This window comes from Erpetoichthys calabaricus, chromosome 4 (genome assembly GCF_900747795.2).
Source record: "Erpetoichthys calabaricus chromosome 4, fErpCal1.3, whole genome shotgun sequence".
NCBI lineage: Eukaryota > Metazoa > Chordata > Cladistia > Polypteriformes > Polypteridae > Erpetoichthys > Erpetoichthys calabaricus.
Window position 1 is genome coordinate 169,834,090 of NC_041397.2, and position 17,389 is coordinate 169,851,478.

Below are 17,389 nucleotides of genomic sequence, written 5' to 3' on the forward strand. Positions count from 1 at the left end.
GTCTCTAATTTAGGGAATTCTAAGCGTAGCGCCGCGGCAGGTGCAGTAGTAAGGGAGACCCTGGAAGTTGTACCTCCCATTGAGTTAGACTGCCGTGATTTTTTACAATAAGCGTCCATGCTCCTCCTTACCACGTCTTGCAGCTCGACTTCCCATTGCTGATCCCTTCTCTGGAGACAAGCAATCAATCGTTGTTCTAACTGCCGCACTTGACCTTGCACATATTCGCGCATCGCTTCTATAGCGCCTTCCAATGATTCATGCAGAGCCTCTTCGCGCGCAGCGGCCCCTTCCGCCAATTCCTTGATCTGATCGTGCATCTCTTCTATCCGTTCTTGCATTTCGCCCCACAACGACGGCAGGAGGTTTTCATCTCTTTGCACCTTAGGAGTAGAGATGTATAGCGAATCCAATAGGCTGGTTGTTTCATCAACCCCTTCGTGCACCCTGATTGTAACATGTTCGCCCAGCTCAGCCCCTATCTCTGGCCCCTCGCTCTGGTTGGTAGCCTCCTGCGCCAAACCTACAGAAGACATCTGAACTTTGGTGGTGAAAAAATGCGTGAAAGGAGATAGCGGATGTATCCTAGTCAGTTCCCCGTTCGGGCCACCACTAATCTGTACCGCTGCCCTGGGAGAAACAACTAAACCCCGGGATAAGCACGATTAGAAAACTGCTAATGTAAAGCAGTTCAATATATAAAATCTATCAGGCAACGTGACCAACGCTCGTCCTTTTATTGATTTCCCCACCACCAGTCCCAGCTTAGCATTAACAACAAATCATATTACAACACAAAGAAGAAGCAAAAGAATAACACATATATTATCATACATGAAAAAAAACAAACAAACAAATACATAACAATCAAACCCCCCTCCTTTCTGGTTTAAACGCGCAATGTTCATGAATCATAAAAACCAGTTCAACCAAACGGAATTACTGTCCTTATTGTGCAGGGCAAAGAGAAACCATATGGGAATACGCCGGCCGTCGAGCCGGTAACAAAAAAGTTCAATCCTACCAGTCTAAGTATTCCAGCGAAATCAAAGGAAGAAAAAAAAAGGTCCGTCTTCAGAGACGCGTCTCCCTTGTGTCACTGAGTCTTCAAAGAAAAAAAAAAGAACTTGTTCCAGTAGATATTTTTTCTTGGCGCTACCTCGTCTCTTCTCTTTGCTCCACCACAAGATGTCTCTCTTTCTCCCCTTCTTTTCCGGTTTTTAACCGCCCTGACCGAGTTATGACCTCCCCCTTAAAGGTATATTTACAGTATTCTTCTTTCCTGAAATGCACCCAAAGAGGCAGCAAAGTGCCCCTGGAATAAAGCACATGTGGCATCCGCTACAAAATAATGCAGGAAGCATTCTTTTTAAAAAAACAACAACAACAACCCCTGTGCCTTTTTACCTGGAGGCTCCCCTGCTTCCCCCGTCTGGGCTTCTCAACAGGGGAGTTGCCCTTCCTGCAGCTGGCCTTCTCTTCACTCTGCTGTTGGTCGTTCGCTTCTCCAATCCCTGGCTCCGGTAGGCACCACCGAACACCGACTTGGGATTCCCCAACGACCAGGGCTATCACGCTGGGGAAAACCACATCCCAAGTCCCGACTGGCCTTATGCGGCCAGTCACCCGCCTTCCAGTCACTCCCGCCCTTCAGAATAAACTCTGCGGGAGCGACCACTACTGCTACTCCTCGGGTGCCGGCCTAACTCCCAAGCTCCCTGATCAGCTGCGCGCGAGCATGCAGTCGCTTGCTTGCTCATTCTCCCGCACCAACTTTCTCCTGTTGCTACAGCTTCTTGCTTTCCTGCAACTTCCGGCTTTCTTTCATCTGTTGTATCTCTTTTCCCCCCTTAGACAACTTGCGCTTCTATATATCAAGAGGGCATGGCAGCTGTGGCAAATCAGCAGCCCCAGGAACAATCACGGATGCGGACCATTTCTCACCTGTGCAGTAAGGTGAAAAACGCCCACATCACGAATCGCCCTGAGAACCGCTTTAGCCACACAACCACCACACCCCTTCACCAAGCCGCGAGCACAGTGATTATTGTTAAAGAAGTTGTTCATCGGGTTTGCTCTCTCCACGTCTCCCTTGATGGTGGCACCCCACTTCGAGCTGCAGCCAGTGATGACCTTCATCCCATCCCACACTTCCTTCATGCTGTTATTCTGTAACTTCTGCTCCAGCTTTCTCCTGTACTGCTCGTTCACCGCCCTGAGCTGGACTCAGAGTTCCTTCTGCACACGCTTGAGCTCATGCTGATCACCATCTTTAAAAGCCCTTTTCTTCTGGTTCAAAAGGCCCTTGATGTCACTTGTAATCCATGGCTTGTTGTTAGCATAGCAGCGTACTGTTCTTAATTCTTAATTTCACTGCTTTCAAAATATAAAGTCCCATACTGAGTCTTTCTGGGTGGAATTTGCATGTTTCTCTGTGTCTGTGTGGGTTTGTCTGCTGGTACTTTGATTTCTCCCCACATTCCCAGTGAGCATTTCTGAAGTGGTCCACTGTACATAAACCCATACCTTTTAATGAAGTAGTGTCCTGTCCAGGGCCGTGCCCCATCTCTCCTAACTGGCTCTTGAGGACCATGATTTGGGAACATGAGTTTGAAAATGGAAGGATTAATGACAGCTTTTAAATTAGAATATTACTCTTCAGGATCACTTATTTTAAATTTGACTTCTTCACTAGAGGCTAGATTTCAGAAAATTAAAAAAAAAATACTGACTCCAAAAATACAAATTCTATATTAATAAAAGAGAATGTTAGTAGATACAATCAAGTCAAAGTTGTACAACAAGTTACTTCATAAAACTAGGAAAAACAAAAATGAAAAGAAAAAAAACATCAGAAAGCTAAAAAAGGAAAGAAACAAAGCAGAATTCAATCCCCACCAGAGAGAAAGAGAAGAGAGCCAACAGCATGGGCAAAAATTGTTAGAAGAAGAAAAAAATAAATAAAAAACATAGAAGATAAATCCCCCCCCCCCCCCCCCAATATAAATGCCTATTCTAAACTTTTATTAATTAAATCTTACCATATTTTAATGAAATTTTGAAAAGATCATCTATCTGAGAATTTGATTTTTTCCTATTTCATATAGTATAGAATAACAGTTCCCCACTGACTTATATACAGTAAAACGTGAATTGGGATTCTTCCAGTTAAGCAAGATAACCAATTACAGTGGAACCTCAGTTTGCGAGCATAATTCATTCCGGAAACGTGCTCGTAGTCTAAAGCACTCGTATATCAAAGTGAATTTCCCCATAAGAAATAATGGAAACTCAGATGATTTGTTCCACAACCCAAAACTATTCATATAAAAATGATTAATACAAAATATAAACTAAAATACATAAAACAAATTAACCTGCACAACCTGCACTTTACCTTTGAAAAGAATCATGGCTGTTGTGAGTGAGTTTCTAAACTCTTGTGGGATTGCACCCAACAGGACGACACACAGAAGAGCATCCCAAAGCAATCGCAGTCTCCCAGCACTGTAGCAGTTCGCCGTAAAAGCAAATCCGAAAAGATTGCGGACATGCTATAAGCGCCTGCCGTCGATGGGTGATACAAGGCACAAGGAACAAGGAACATTATAAATGCAAAGGGCCCTGCCTGACTGCTGTGTCTGTGTATAGGAGAGTGGCGGATCCTGCTACAGTAAATAACCGTGCTGTTGCTTTTTCAAGCTGAATAAAGCTGGTGTTGCTAAAGTACTGAGATTCAGCTTCGTGTTTTAGGGTGCAAGACGGGGACTAGCACGTCACAGCACACACGCGCACGCGAGTACACACACACACCCACACGAGCGCGTGCACGCTTGCACACACACAAACACACACACGCGAGCGAGCGAGCACACACACATACACACGTGCGCACACACACAGTCACAATGCTAATGCTGTAGTAAATAGTATACGCTCGTACGGATGTTGACTATATGAGTGAGGCACGCCGACTCAGACGGAGAATAGGAGACGATTGCCCACAATCCCGCAGCGAGAGAGAGAGAAGAACCATCAGCTCAATTGTGATCACATGACACTCAGCAGACAAAGCGTATACATACTACTCATACTGCAAGACCTTGCTCATTTATCAAGTCAAAATTTATTAAAAAGTTTTGCTCGTCTTGCAAAACACTCGTAAACCAAGTTACTTGCAAACCGAGGTTCCACTGTACAATCAATTTGACCTTCTCCACTTTAAGGCCATCTGGGAGTACACCAGACACAGTTGTTAATGGGTTAGGAGGGATTGTGACGCCAACGCTGTCTGAGAGGCATTCCAAATGATATTAATTTGGTGTATAATGAAAACATGTGGCCTAGTGAGGCTGGAGCTTGATTGCAATGTTTGCAGGGTGGATCTTGTCCTGGATACATTTTGGACAATTTTAAAAAGAGATTATTATGATTTATGAGAGATTTTAAGTTGATTTATCAAATGCTTTGTGCATATAGAGCTAAAGTGTGTTCTATGCCTGGCTTCCACTCCTTTTCTGAGATATTCATTGAAAGATCTTTTTCCCACCATACCCTAGGATATTTGAAAGGAAAGGACTTTGAGATGTTCTTATATATAGTTGAGATGCTATCCGAGTTTTCAAGGCTGATCAGCATTTCTTCTGGAAGAAAAATAGGTGTGTGTGTGTTCCATGTGGGGGTGTTGGGCATGGGAAATTGGATAGGTTCCTTATAGCAAAATTTCTGATGTTTCTGATTTCTCTTTGTTTTTGTCTTTTCAATTTGTTTCTTCAGAGCAACCAGAGTATAAGGCAGGATACAGCCATGAATGAGAAAACAGTTAATTACAGGAACCATTCACACAAACACATAAATACACATACTCTCACTAATGCAAAAACACACATTTCATACAACAGTTAAGAGATTTTGCAATATATGTCTGGCAAATTGATGCTTTTCAGGCATGGCATGTGTTCAGTTATTATAATTAATTACTAAAAACAGGCTTAACAATAAAAAGGATACTCATCCATCCATTTTTTGTACATACTTTTCACAGGATAGTAGGGATGCACTGATGTATCTACTCACACTCTGCTAACATAGTGCTCTTGTGGTTTTTCTCAAAACCTTGCCGGAGCCATATGTCTTTATGCACAACATAAGAAAATGGTATAACAGTATGCTTTTCAGAATCAGTTTGGCAAAGTCATTTAGGACACATGAGAGTATATGGCTCATCGAATATTTGGTAATCCTAGACTTATATCAGATGTCTAATTGAAAAGCTAATATCCACAACTGCACACATATTGAAAAGTGAAGAGACCTGCTTTTTTTTCTTATCCTGAGTGCCACATACCCATGTAGGAATCTCCATTACAAGCTGGTAATGGTTAATGGGACTCTCTCATAAAAGCTACCTTTGGTATGTGTAATATTTAAAATGTTTACTTGCCAGGAGGCCAGAATAATGGATGGATAACTGGAATGGAAAGGCTTCCTGATTGGATGGTTTGCAGTTTTGTATGGGGGAATAGCCAGAGCATGGCAGACAGCCTCCCACTACCCCTCATTTTCTCTGGCCTCCCAACTGGGATAGCCTCCTGGCAAGTACAAGGAATGTCACAGCTCCCTTCATAACAATTTATTATACTGGCCTTCAGGCCAGGTAAGGAGGAATTGTCTATCTTGGTGGGGACGCCAGTCCATCCATTACAATATACAGTATATACATTTATAGTGTAAGGTACTGTAGCTCTATTCACTTATCGTGGTGCCAGAGAGTGTTAATTAGCACATTCAAGTAAGAATTTCACTGTACTCTGTACATGTGACAAGGAAAATCCTATGAAATTATATACAGTACATACATAGTACTGTGCGAAGGTCTTGCTTACAATGAAATTAATAGTTTCTAAATCTTAAAAAATGCATTATAAACAGTAGCAAACAGTAAAAAAACTAAATCAAATCTATAGTTTCCCTTCCATCTATATCAGTTTTCTTAGGTACGTTGTTGTGCAGTTTTATGAGTAAATCATTTGCAAGTTTGTTTTAAACGTTTTGGAGAACTCAACACAGAGTTGCAGACATTAGCCATCTCACTTGTTATTGGTCATCAGGTATTCCCAGACAGCCTCAAAGATGTTGAGAGCAGACCATCTCTTGCATAACCCTGTGTTCTTCTTTTTGCTGAAAATAGATCTTTATTACCTTGTCCATGTGTTTTGAATTATTGATCCTGCTGCTGAATGAAGTGGAGAGCAATTAGGTACTTCTCTGGTATTGCATTATGGAGAAGAATCTGCTTGCATTTCCCAGCATTGAGAATTGCATCCATTCTAACAAGATCAGCAACTCCATTTACAGACACGCAGGCACAAATCTGCAGGGAACTTCCATCATGCTTCACTATTGACTGCAGTAACTCATTAAAGTAACACTCTCCAGGCCTACTGTGGACCAACTGCCTCCTGTCTGAGCCAAACATTTTAAATTAGGACTCCTCAGTTCAAAGCATCTGCTGCCTCTGTTCAGTGCCTCATTTTTGTGCACAGCAGAGTCTCTTGGCTTGGTTTCCACTTCACAAGAATAGTTTTTTTGGCAGAAATTCTTCCATGAAGACTACTTCCGACAAGTCTTTTCCAGTCTGTGGATGGGTGTACTTAGGATCCAATGGTTTCTGTGAGTGCAGAGCTGGTAAAAGTGGTAGATGTCTTTTAATTGCAAAGAGCCATCAGTTTGATGTACTGTATCTCCGGTCTTCAGTACTCAGTTCCCATGGTTCACTGTGTTTCTACTCACCAACCTTGCCCATTTACTTGTGCTTCTTCAGAAGACTGTGACACACCTGTCTACATTTTTTATAAACTTTAAAAATACCTTATCTGTTCTTGCAACTTACAATAGGGTTAAAGGATACATTGGTGTATAAATGAAAGAAAAAATCTTACAACTTAACAAATACATTCGCTTTGAAGCAGCAAAGGTTCAATTTAGGAAAATATACCTGTTGCATTTATGACCACCCTTGTGATAATGAAAGGGAGTTAGCAATAATTATTTTATTATGGATTCTTGCAACTATTTTTTTGAGGTATGAGAGAATACATTTCCTTTTTGATTGTTTTCTCAAAGTGTCTGTTGTGGGTGGAGTTATTTCAACCCAATCAACGCCCAGTCCACTAAAGTACTAAGGAAAACCAAAAATAATTTAAAAGGAACCCAAATCATGGCAGATCCAGAGTAACAGTCATGTGAAAAAGTAGGTCAACCCCATGAAATGTGTTTTTCTTTTTTTCATATTTGGATATGTTAAGAGTTGATCTTCATTTAAACAGTACCTATACATTTCAATTTTGTAGTCCATTGTTAAATTTAAATAACTATACACATGTGGAAAAAGTAAGTACACCCCTATATTTATCAGCACCTCAAATATCTAAAGATAGAATCAGTGCACCAGATCACATTTAAATGCTTTTAGAGATAATTTTAGAGATCATCTTGTCTGAACTTCTCTTATTTAAAGCCCAGACATTTATTTTGGTTTGTTATTTGTTGTTGGAGTAAAGTATGTGTTATCACCATGCCTAGATTGAAAGAGTTGTCTAAGGCCTTCAGGTTATAGGTGGATATGAAACTTGGTAGGGATTTAAAAAGATCTCCAGACAATCGGAAATCAACCACTCCACTGTCTGGGAGATCATCTACAAGTGGAGAAGACTTCAAACAACTGGCAACTGGTCCAGGCCAGGTTGCCCCAGCAACTTTAGCTCAAAAGCAGAATGCAAAATAGTGAAAGAAGTCTCAAAAAATGCAGGACTTTATCATGAGACATACAGGTAGCTTCTGCCACTGTTGAGGTCAAAGTGCAGTTGTCTACCATTAGAAAGAGGTGGCACCAATTGTTGTGCTAGGAGGAAACATTTGCTCTCCGGAAGGAACATACTAGACTAAAATTTGTCCATGAGCACCTAGGCAAAGCCCAGGACATCTTGAAATGTTTTTTTCTATGCATAGACAAGTCAAAAATAGAGTTATATGGCCACAGTACCAGAAGACATGTTTGGCAAAAATCAACAACAGCATTTGGTCAGAAGAACCTAATACATAAAAGCATAGTGGTGGAAATGTTTTCATTTGGGGCTGCTTTGCTGCATTGGGGCCTGACAGCTCACCATCAGAGATTCCACTATGAATTCTTGATTATATCAAAAGGTACGCAAGGATAATGTGAAAAGACTGAACAACAACCGAAAGTGGACCTTACACTATCACGATGACCCTAAGCATGCCAGTAAATCCACGAAGGAATGGCTGAAAAAAAGAAATGGAGGGTTCTGGAATGGCCAAGTCAAAGACTGGATCTCAATCCCATCAAGAAAAAGAATATTAAGATGTGACATGATTGAAGTGTTTAAAATTATGAAGGGAATTAGTAAAGTGGATCAAAGCTGTTATTTTAAAACGAGTTCAACAAGAACACAGGGACACAGTTGGAAACTTGTTAAGGGTAAATTTTACACAAACAGTAATTATTCTTTACACAGAGAACCATAGACACTTGGAATAAGCTACTAAGTAACGCGATAGACAGTAAGACTTTAGGGACTTTCAAAACTCAACAATATTTTTTTAGAAGAATTAAGTGGATAGGACTGGGGAGCTTTGTTGGGCTGAATGGCCTGTTCTCATGTAGAATGTTCTGTTCTAATGTTCTACAGTAATGAGATGCTGTGGGGGATTTGATATGACCTGTACATGTAAGATACCCCTCACACATATCACAGCTGAAAGAATTCTGCATGGAGCATTGAAAAAAACTTGTTCTCTGTCGATGCTAGAGGCTGCTATAGGAAGCGGCTACTTGAGGTTGTTTCTGCTAAATGGGGCAGTGCCAGCTATTAGGGACAAGGTTGTTCTTACTTTTTCCATAGACAGAACTGACAAATCTGTTTGTTTTCAATGAATAAATTATTGTAAAGTCAATTTTTTTTCTCTTATGATAGATAGATAGATATAGATAGATATATACTTTATTAATCCCCAAGGGGAAATTCACAGTTTGTAAATATAAATTCACAATATGAATGTGAAATTATGAATTTATAAATTCACAATTTATAGCTCCATTATCTAAAACTGTTGTTTAAATGAAGATTGTTTAGTGAATGAGATCCAGTTCTCAATATTAGGGCTGGTTGTGCCATTAATCCTCAATGCACAGAGCTTCGGGATTATCACATTGTAAAAAGAGTATAAAAACCAGTTAGTACCCTGTAGCTAGCTGCCTGTGATGTTAGAAGGAATGTGGAAGCTCCAACTTTTAATTAGACCCACTGCATCGAATCTTCTAGGACGGTGCATCAAAACAATATTGAACTACTTTAACACATTTATGTTTGATAGAATGCTCAGTGGGGGCAGGTGGTCTTTTGGCCTTGGAACCCCTGCAGGTTTGTTTTCAGCAGCATCTCACTGGCTGGAGTTTTTATTTTCTTGTCCTTCTTGGCCATGTGACTAGAGCATTGAGTTTTACATCATAACCATTAGTGGCTTAAAACCCTAGTTTATTTAATAGCAGCTTAATCCATGCTTAAAGGCTCAACCATTTCTATTACTTTTTTGTTTATCTGTATTGCATAAGTTTATATTTTTTTGTTATTGTTTGTATCAAGGGCGGCACAGTGGCGCAGTGGTAGCGCTGCTGCCTCGCAGTAAGGCAACCTGGGTTCGCTTCCTGGGTCCCCCCTGCATGGAGTTTGCATGTTCTCCCTGTGTCTTCGTGGGTTTCCTCTGGTTGCTCCAGTTTCCTCCCACTGTCCAAAGACATACAGGTTAGGTGCATTGGTGCCGGGTGTGTGTGCCTTGCAGTGGGCTGGTGCTCTGCCCAGGGTTTGTTCATGCTTTGCGCCCTGTGATTAGCTCCAGCAGACCCTCGTGACCCTGTGTTAGGATATAGTGGGATGGATGGATGTTTGTATCAGTTTATTACTAGCCACCATACCTGTCAGTAATAATTGAAAAAAATATTTACTATATCTTGCAGAATGGCACGTACCTTCAGTGCCCTTCCTCCGTAATTTCATGTGTGAAAGTCTCTTCACCAACACTCCCTCTCTCGAGCGTGTTCCTGTAAAGCCTGTTTCTCACACTCTGTAATTGTTTTCAAAGCACCTTTCTCACCTCCTGTCTAGTTTTATACTTACCATCTTTTAAACTGACTCATTCAGCATGACTCATATGCCTTTGTACTCCTGGTGCATCTCACACTTGTACTTCCTCTTTCATCGTGTCACCAAAGCCAAACTGACCAATCAGATTTTTCAGAGGGTCTGGACACAGAGACCTTAGTGTTTTATTATCTAGTAGATCTTTAAATTTTACTTTTTATTTTTAATTCTAATTTTTTGCTTTAACTTATTGTAAAGCACTTTGAGCTACATGTTCTGTATGGAAATATGTGATACAAATGCATGTTGTTGTTTCAAACAAGAAGCCAGTGCAGGTTTGGCAGCAATGGAACTGACTGAAAGATTCATATGCTGGAGAAGGGTAAAACAGAGAGCAGTGAACTCTACTAAATTAATATGTATTATTAAAATTAGATTAAAAAGAATATTAATAGAAGGAATCAATGACAGAGAAAGTCAAAGACAAATGATCAAAAGGGAGACATAGAAGCATGCATAGGAACCTACAGTGGGCCTTTAGAGATCTTAGTGGGTTTTCTCATAGATATGAAATATAGGTGATGGGCAAACTTAATTTGTGTATGCTGTTGATTGGGATATTTGGACAAAATGGTGTTCTTTAAATAAAAATATTTTCACAGTATAAATTGAGTTTGGAAATATATTTGTGTACAGGTAAAGAGCCGATGTGGGGATATAGTGACACTAAGCTTGTCCTATAGAATGATCTCACCTGAAATTGGAGGAATGTGAAAGATGTGATGATGAAGAAATAGAGGACCTGTATCATAGCGAATGAAATGTTCAGTGTTTAAATCATCATTTATTAAACACAAATAGACTGGCCAGAAGAAATACTGTAAGTCAAGCTTTATAAATCTAAGTCTGTTAGAGAATCTACCTTGTCTGACTGGTCATGGATCAAAGTCGAGTGCTTAATGTTAGGTCTCTTAGGAAGGATCAAATTTCAGACCAACAGTTAATGAAGAGAAAGGGAAAGCATGGAACTTGCAAACTTTATGCATTGGACAATATTCATTTTAAAAATAGCCAACTGTTAACAATGTGGTTATGGTTAAGAGATTCTTTAACATTTTCACGGACTCTGTGTTAGTTACAGATATTATGTGTCTGGTTAGAAAAAACAATGAGATAGTTCAGAATTAATTTCATTCAATATTATAGCAATACTGATTCATTTGAGAAAAGAGACATAACTGTTTTTGATAATCTCTGTTTTGTGACAGTGTGTCCACCCAGTGTGACTCCACCGCCTTCAAGTGCTCCATCAACTCCAACACCTACCCACTGCCCCTGCCTTAACAATGGAATTTGTCAGAATGGAGTTTGTTTTTGTACAGATGAGTGGAAAGGAGAGGTTTGTGAGATTGGTAAGCCTTATCTGCTCTTCAAAATTGATTTTTCTATTTATACACAGTGCACTACAAATGTTAACACTGAAGTCTATGTTGATCAATTATATTTCAACCCGTCTTAGACAGGAAGCATAGCTAGTTTAAGTATAAAGAATAATTGATACCAACTCATTCTGAAAATAAACATTTAATTTTCCAAAACATTCTTGGACTCCTAAAGCATTCAGACTCCTTAATTTTTCCACATTTTCGTAATATGTGGAGACCTTCTGAAAAAACATCATTTCTAATTAATTTGTGCCTAAAGGTCTTTTGAAGGGATTTCTGCCTCCAGTTTTTAAAATTAAATTGTCTGACAGGCTATCCACTGCACTGCTGTAAGTACACCCCCTCCCATTGTGATATAAACACAGGACATAGAGGCTACTGCAAAAAAAGGACACCAAAGGACATAAACATTTGTCTGAGAATGACTGTGAGGGGTGACATCTCTCTTACACAGCTGCAGTCATACAGCTTGCAACAGACTCACTCACTTGAACCCTGCCACAGTTCATATAAGCTTCATTTCACTGAATGATATTTCAGTTTTACCATAAACTGGACACTTCTTCAGTAATATTATACTGTTTTTATGAGCCTCAGCCAAGCCCTGATTTGAGTCCATGTAAAAAGTGTATTGCAGCTGAGACTAGGGGGAGTTGGGGACGTTTGATCTAATGGATCACAAAGTTCACAAAGTGGTTCTTCTTTCTGTTTCCACACAAGATAGCTGTCAAGGCTAAGCATAATCAAAAGTAAAGTCAGCCCATCAGGGCTTCTAGTTACATATACATTTTCCAGCTCCTAAGCAGCAATTTTCCCCACAATCTTCTTTAAAGATGGTTTTTATTTGATTGAGATGCTTACTCACCCTACAAAAAAGCTTTCAATGGGGTCTGTCATTATTTCTATACTTGGCATAGATAAGACACATAAGGAGAGGTCCAATCAAGTCCAGAAAGAGATGGATACATAAAAAATGAATATTTGTATGACAGAAACCTCTATGACATCCACTCCCACCTGCAGTACCTCTTATATCCTAGAACAGTGGTTCCCAACTGGGATGCTAAGCAATGAAGCACAGTGGAAGAGCTTTGTCACCCAATGACACCATCACTGCATTTCAAAAACAGATGAACCATCCATCCATCCATCCATCCATTTTCCAACCCGCTGAATCCGAACACAGGGTCACGGGGGTCTGCTGGAGCCAATCCCAGCCAACACAGGGCACAAGGCAGGAAACAATCCTGGGCAGGGTGCCAACCCACCGCAGGACACACACAAACACACCCACACACCAAGCACACACTAAGGCCAATTTAGAATCACCAATCCACCTAACCTGCATGTCTTTGGACTGTGGGAGGAAACCCACACAGACACGGAGAGAACATGCAAACTCCACGCAGGGAGGACCTGGGAAGCGAACCCAGGTCCCCCGATCACCCAACTGCGAGACAGCAGCGCTACCCACTGCGCCACCGTGCCGCCCCAGATGAACCATACAGTTAAAATTGCTGCGCTACTGCCAGTATCATAGATGGGCTACATATAAGCAGCCGGCGTTGCAAACAAATCAGTCACCCTTGTGCCCCCCTGGCAAAAATGTCAATCAAACCAAAAAAATCAGTGATATTTAAAGATTAGGGCTTGCACAGAAATCGATTTTAGATCTCACCCATCTCTATATATCATTGCAATGTCCGGATGACACCCCTCATTCAGCTTTGGTGAATCACGACACGGCCTTCCTCTTTGTTGCAACACCCTGAAATTCCATCTAGCACCCCTTGGCAGGCTGGGAACCCTGCCCTAGGGCAACATTATAAGTATAACAACCTGGTTATTGGTAGTATGTGGTTTTTTCAGTATATTCAAAATGTAAATAGACCATTCATAGCCCTTTCAGTTAGTCCAACTACATCCTCATACCCGTCAAGGCCTACTGTGCCCTACTCCTATTATTCACTGCTCTTTTTCTGCAATTGCTAGAACCCAACCACCAAGTTATAGTTTGAATATACAGTATAATAATATTTTACTGCTTAATACTGAAAGCAAACTACTGTTTTACTTAGGATAGGTGACACATGAACATTCTGCTTAATTTCACATTATGTAACAATATGAATATTTTATTTGCATCTAAAAATAAGCCCTAACCCATGCTTTTTTAATTCTTCTTCTTCTTCATCCTGAAGCAAACTTCTGTAATAGTAGCACCAGTGTGTCCCTCACATTTGACAGGATACTGATTGGCTATTCAGGCTACTCCAAGGAGGAATGCGAGGAAAACACAGCAAATGGTAAGCACACTCATTAGACTGTCCTACTGTATTAACAAATTCAAAAGGCCTATACAGGAGCTGTCAGCCTCCCAGAATGAAACCCCACTGGCAATGTTCAGGTGCTGCTATCCAGAGTTGTTAACTACATAGGCTTTGCCCCCCAATGATCCTAAACTCAATTAAGTGAACTACAACAATGAACTGATGGCTAAATGATTTTAGTGTAATTATGTCCAGCAGGAAGGGAATAGCTCCACAAACTGACCTGGTTCACTATTGGGAAATGCACCATGAAAAGGAAGCTGTGCTTACAGAAAGCTGACAAAATATCAACAACAAAACCCAATTAAGATAGAAATGAGTGATGATGTACGAGATCAAGCAATATTCTGTTCCCAGTAAAATTGAACAAGTAATAAAATAAATAAAATGGATATTTTAAAAAGGTATTATAGACCAGGTTTCCTAACTGTGAAAAACGTTGACAGTACTAATAAAGGCCATTACATTTGAACTCTATAGAGAAATTCTAAATAGAATATAAACGTGAGGGAAATCAACATTAACTGTTGGGCTCTCAAATTCAGGAGGCACTAAAATTATATTTTCTATAAATCTCATAGATAGATAGATAGATAGATAGATAGATAGATAGATAGATAGATAGATAGATAGATAGATAGATAGATAGATAGATAGATAGATAGATAGATAGATAGATAGATAGATAGATAGACATACTTAACACTATAGTCTAAACACACACCAGAAAGACTAAAAAGGAAGGAAATTAAAAGGAAAGAAAAACTTCTGCTTTGGCAGTTGCAGTCGCAGTGAGGCATTATAGAGGTGGTGTAAAGCTGTTGGTATAAAGGAGCCCCATCTTACCAAAAGCACAAAAATATCATCTGGTATTGGCAGGATTCTTCTTTTTTTATTTTTGCTGGAAAAATGGGATGTGTTTGGCTGCCAAGAGCATACTTCTTAAAATAATAGGTGAAGTCAGGGCTACAGAAATTGATCTATAAGAAAATATCAAATTCACTTCAATTCATACAGGCTCAGGCAGTACAGGCTCAGAATGCTGTGACAAGTCCACAGGTAAAATACATTTACAGTCTTTGCAAATTATTAATTACACAAAGACACAGATTACTTTAAATACACAGGAAAACAAAGTCATTCCAAACAGTTAACAGAAATGGATCCCAACAATATCTGTCAATTGACATTATCTTTTAAATGGCTAGTTCACAATGGAGGAGAGGAAAATAAAAACTCATGGGAAAAATAAGCCTCTGGAGGGTTCACGGTTAGTAATAACAGATAATAATGTCAGACTCAGTCACAGTCCTGGAGACCTCAAGCTATTTCAAGCTTTGCCTTTTTTGCTCTTCAGATCTTCTTTGATTAAGAGCATTTTTTGATGAAAAAATCTTTTATATAAAAAGATTCTTTGTTTCCCCAGTGTTGCACAAGCCAAAGGGTGATGGTCCCTTCCTCTTGTGGGTGTCTTTGCTACAGTTTGTTGGGATATTTATGATTAGGTACTCCCAAGCTCAGGACAAGCCAGACACAGCAAAGATAAACGGAACAGAAGAGGGTCAATAACAGTTCATAATACTTGCAACATATATATTTTTTTTTTATAAATGACTAACAAACAGCAGCTCTAATCAGAGTATGCCACACTAAAGTACAGAGTCTTCAGCCTGGTCTTAAAAGCTGAAAGCAAAGGGTCATCCTTTAAATAAGCAGGCAGGTTTGGCTCTGTAACTAAAAGTTCAACCTCCTACTCTTATTTCATTATCCTTTGGAATCTTTAGTAGGCTGACATCTTGAGATCTTAATACCTAATCTCTTAGTAAGTAATGATAAGTTCAGATAAATAAGCAGGGCATTGGCCATTTCATACTTTATATATTAAATGGAGGATATTGAAATCAGCACTAAGTTTAACTAGGAGACAGTGTAAAGACTTGAGGACTGTAGTTATGTTTTCTGTGGTTCTTGTAATGATTCTTGCACCAGCATTTTGAATTAACTGAAAGCTGTTTAAAGAATGGTTTGAGAAGCCAGTGAATAAACACAATGTTATTGTCAATTGTACTAGAAAAAAATTAATTAATAAATTTCTCAGTATCCTGCACATTTAGAAAACATATTAATTTTTCAACATGTTTAAAACTGAAAAACATGTTTTGTGTAATTTAGTAATGTGTCATCTCTGACCATACTCTTAAAGGGTAGTATAATGCCCATATTTCAGGCTGGGCACCATGCACATTGGCCTATTAGTCAGGGTGTCTTGTAGCCACTTGCCAGCCTTTAATGACTGCTCACCCATCTTTGGTAGTGGGCTAGTCATCCCTGGCATCTGCAGGACTTCCAGCCTTCTATTGCACAGAGAAAACATTGCATGTTTCTTTCGAGGGCACCATCTTCTTTCCCTTATGTTGTTTTCTTTGCATCTCTTGTATTTTGTCATTTTTATTCTACTTTCTGTGTAATTCTGCTTTCTCTTGAAAATCTATGAAATGGGTCTTAATTGAAATAAGCCGTGTCACCCGTTACACCTTTTCTTAAATGTCTATCCAGTCTTAAGAAAATCACATTTTTACCTTTCTTCTAATTCATGAATTATATTGGTAAAAACTGAAATTTAAACACATCGTCGATTTATCGGATGTTCATCAAACATGTTATGCATTATGCTTATGTCATAGAATTTGAAATCAGACATAAATCTGGTTCCATGTTTATTTATATTTAATATCTGCACTTGGGGAACTCCAGTTTGCTTCACAAAGAACAACTAAGTGCTAGAAACCCATTGTCAATTATTATGTCCACTCATGAGCTGTTAATTTCCTGGGATGTAACAAGAATAATTATGTTGGGCCATATAACTGTGGAGATCAATGAAGAGAGTAGCGAGAGACAGGACTACTAGGAAAAAGTACTGCATGGATGTGGCCCTTAAATGTTATGGAAATAGTGGTCCTCTATCAGAGGTGTCTTTAGTAAAACAGGACTGAGGAGTGACATCATAAATTACTAGTCTCTCTCGCTTTAGGATAGTCTACATCTATACTAATTAATAAAAGGCAAAGCCCTCACTGACTCACTGACTGACTGACTGACTGACTGACTGACTCATCACTAATTCTGCAACTTCCCGTGTAGGTGGAAGGCTGAAATCTGGCAGGCTGATTCCTTACAGCTTACTTACAAAAGTTAGGCAGGTTTCATTTCGAAATTCAACGCGTAATGGTCATAACTGGAACCTCTTTTTTCACAATATACTGTAATGGACGGCAGCTCGATGGCTGTGGGAGGAGGAGTTGAGTGTCACGTCATCACGCCTCCCATGTGATCACGTGAAAAGACTGTGAATGCAGTAGGGAGAAATGAAGGAGGAGCCGCAAACAGCTAAGAACAAAAAATTCATTAAACAATTGAGAAGGGAGCGAAACAATAAGAAGCGAGCGAG

The 17,389-nt window shown here is 39.7% G+C and overlaps 1 protein-coding gene across 1 annotated transcript in view; it reads left to right on the top strand.

The window, feature by feature from the left end:
• The window catches only part of adgrg7.1 (adhesion G protein-coupled receptor G7, tandem duplicate 1), a 131,295-nt gene that overhangs the window by 8,776 nt on the left and 105,130 nt on the right, over positions 1-17,389 (top strand). The window contains exons 2-3 of the mRNA XM_028799935.2: positions 11,432-11,575; positions 13,810-13,914. Coding sequence (XP_028655768.1) covers positions 11,432-11,575; positions 13,810-13,914 — 249 coding nt within the window. The remainder of the gene's footprint in view (positions 1-11,431; positions 11,576-13,809; positions 13,915-17,389) is intronic.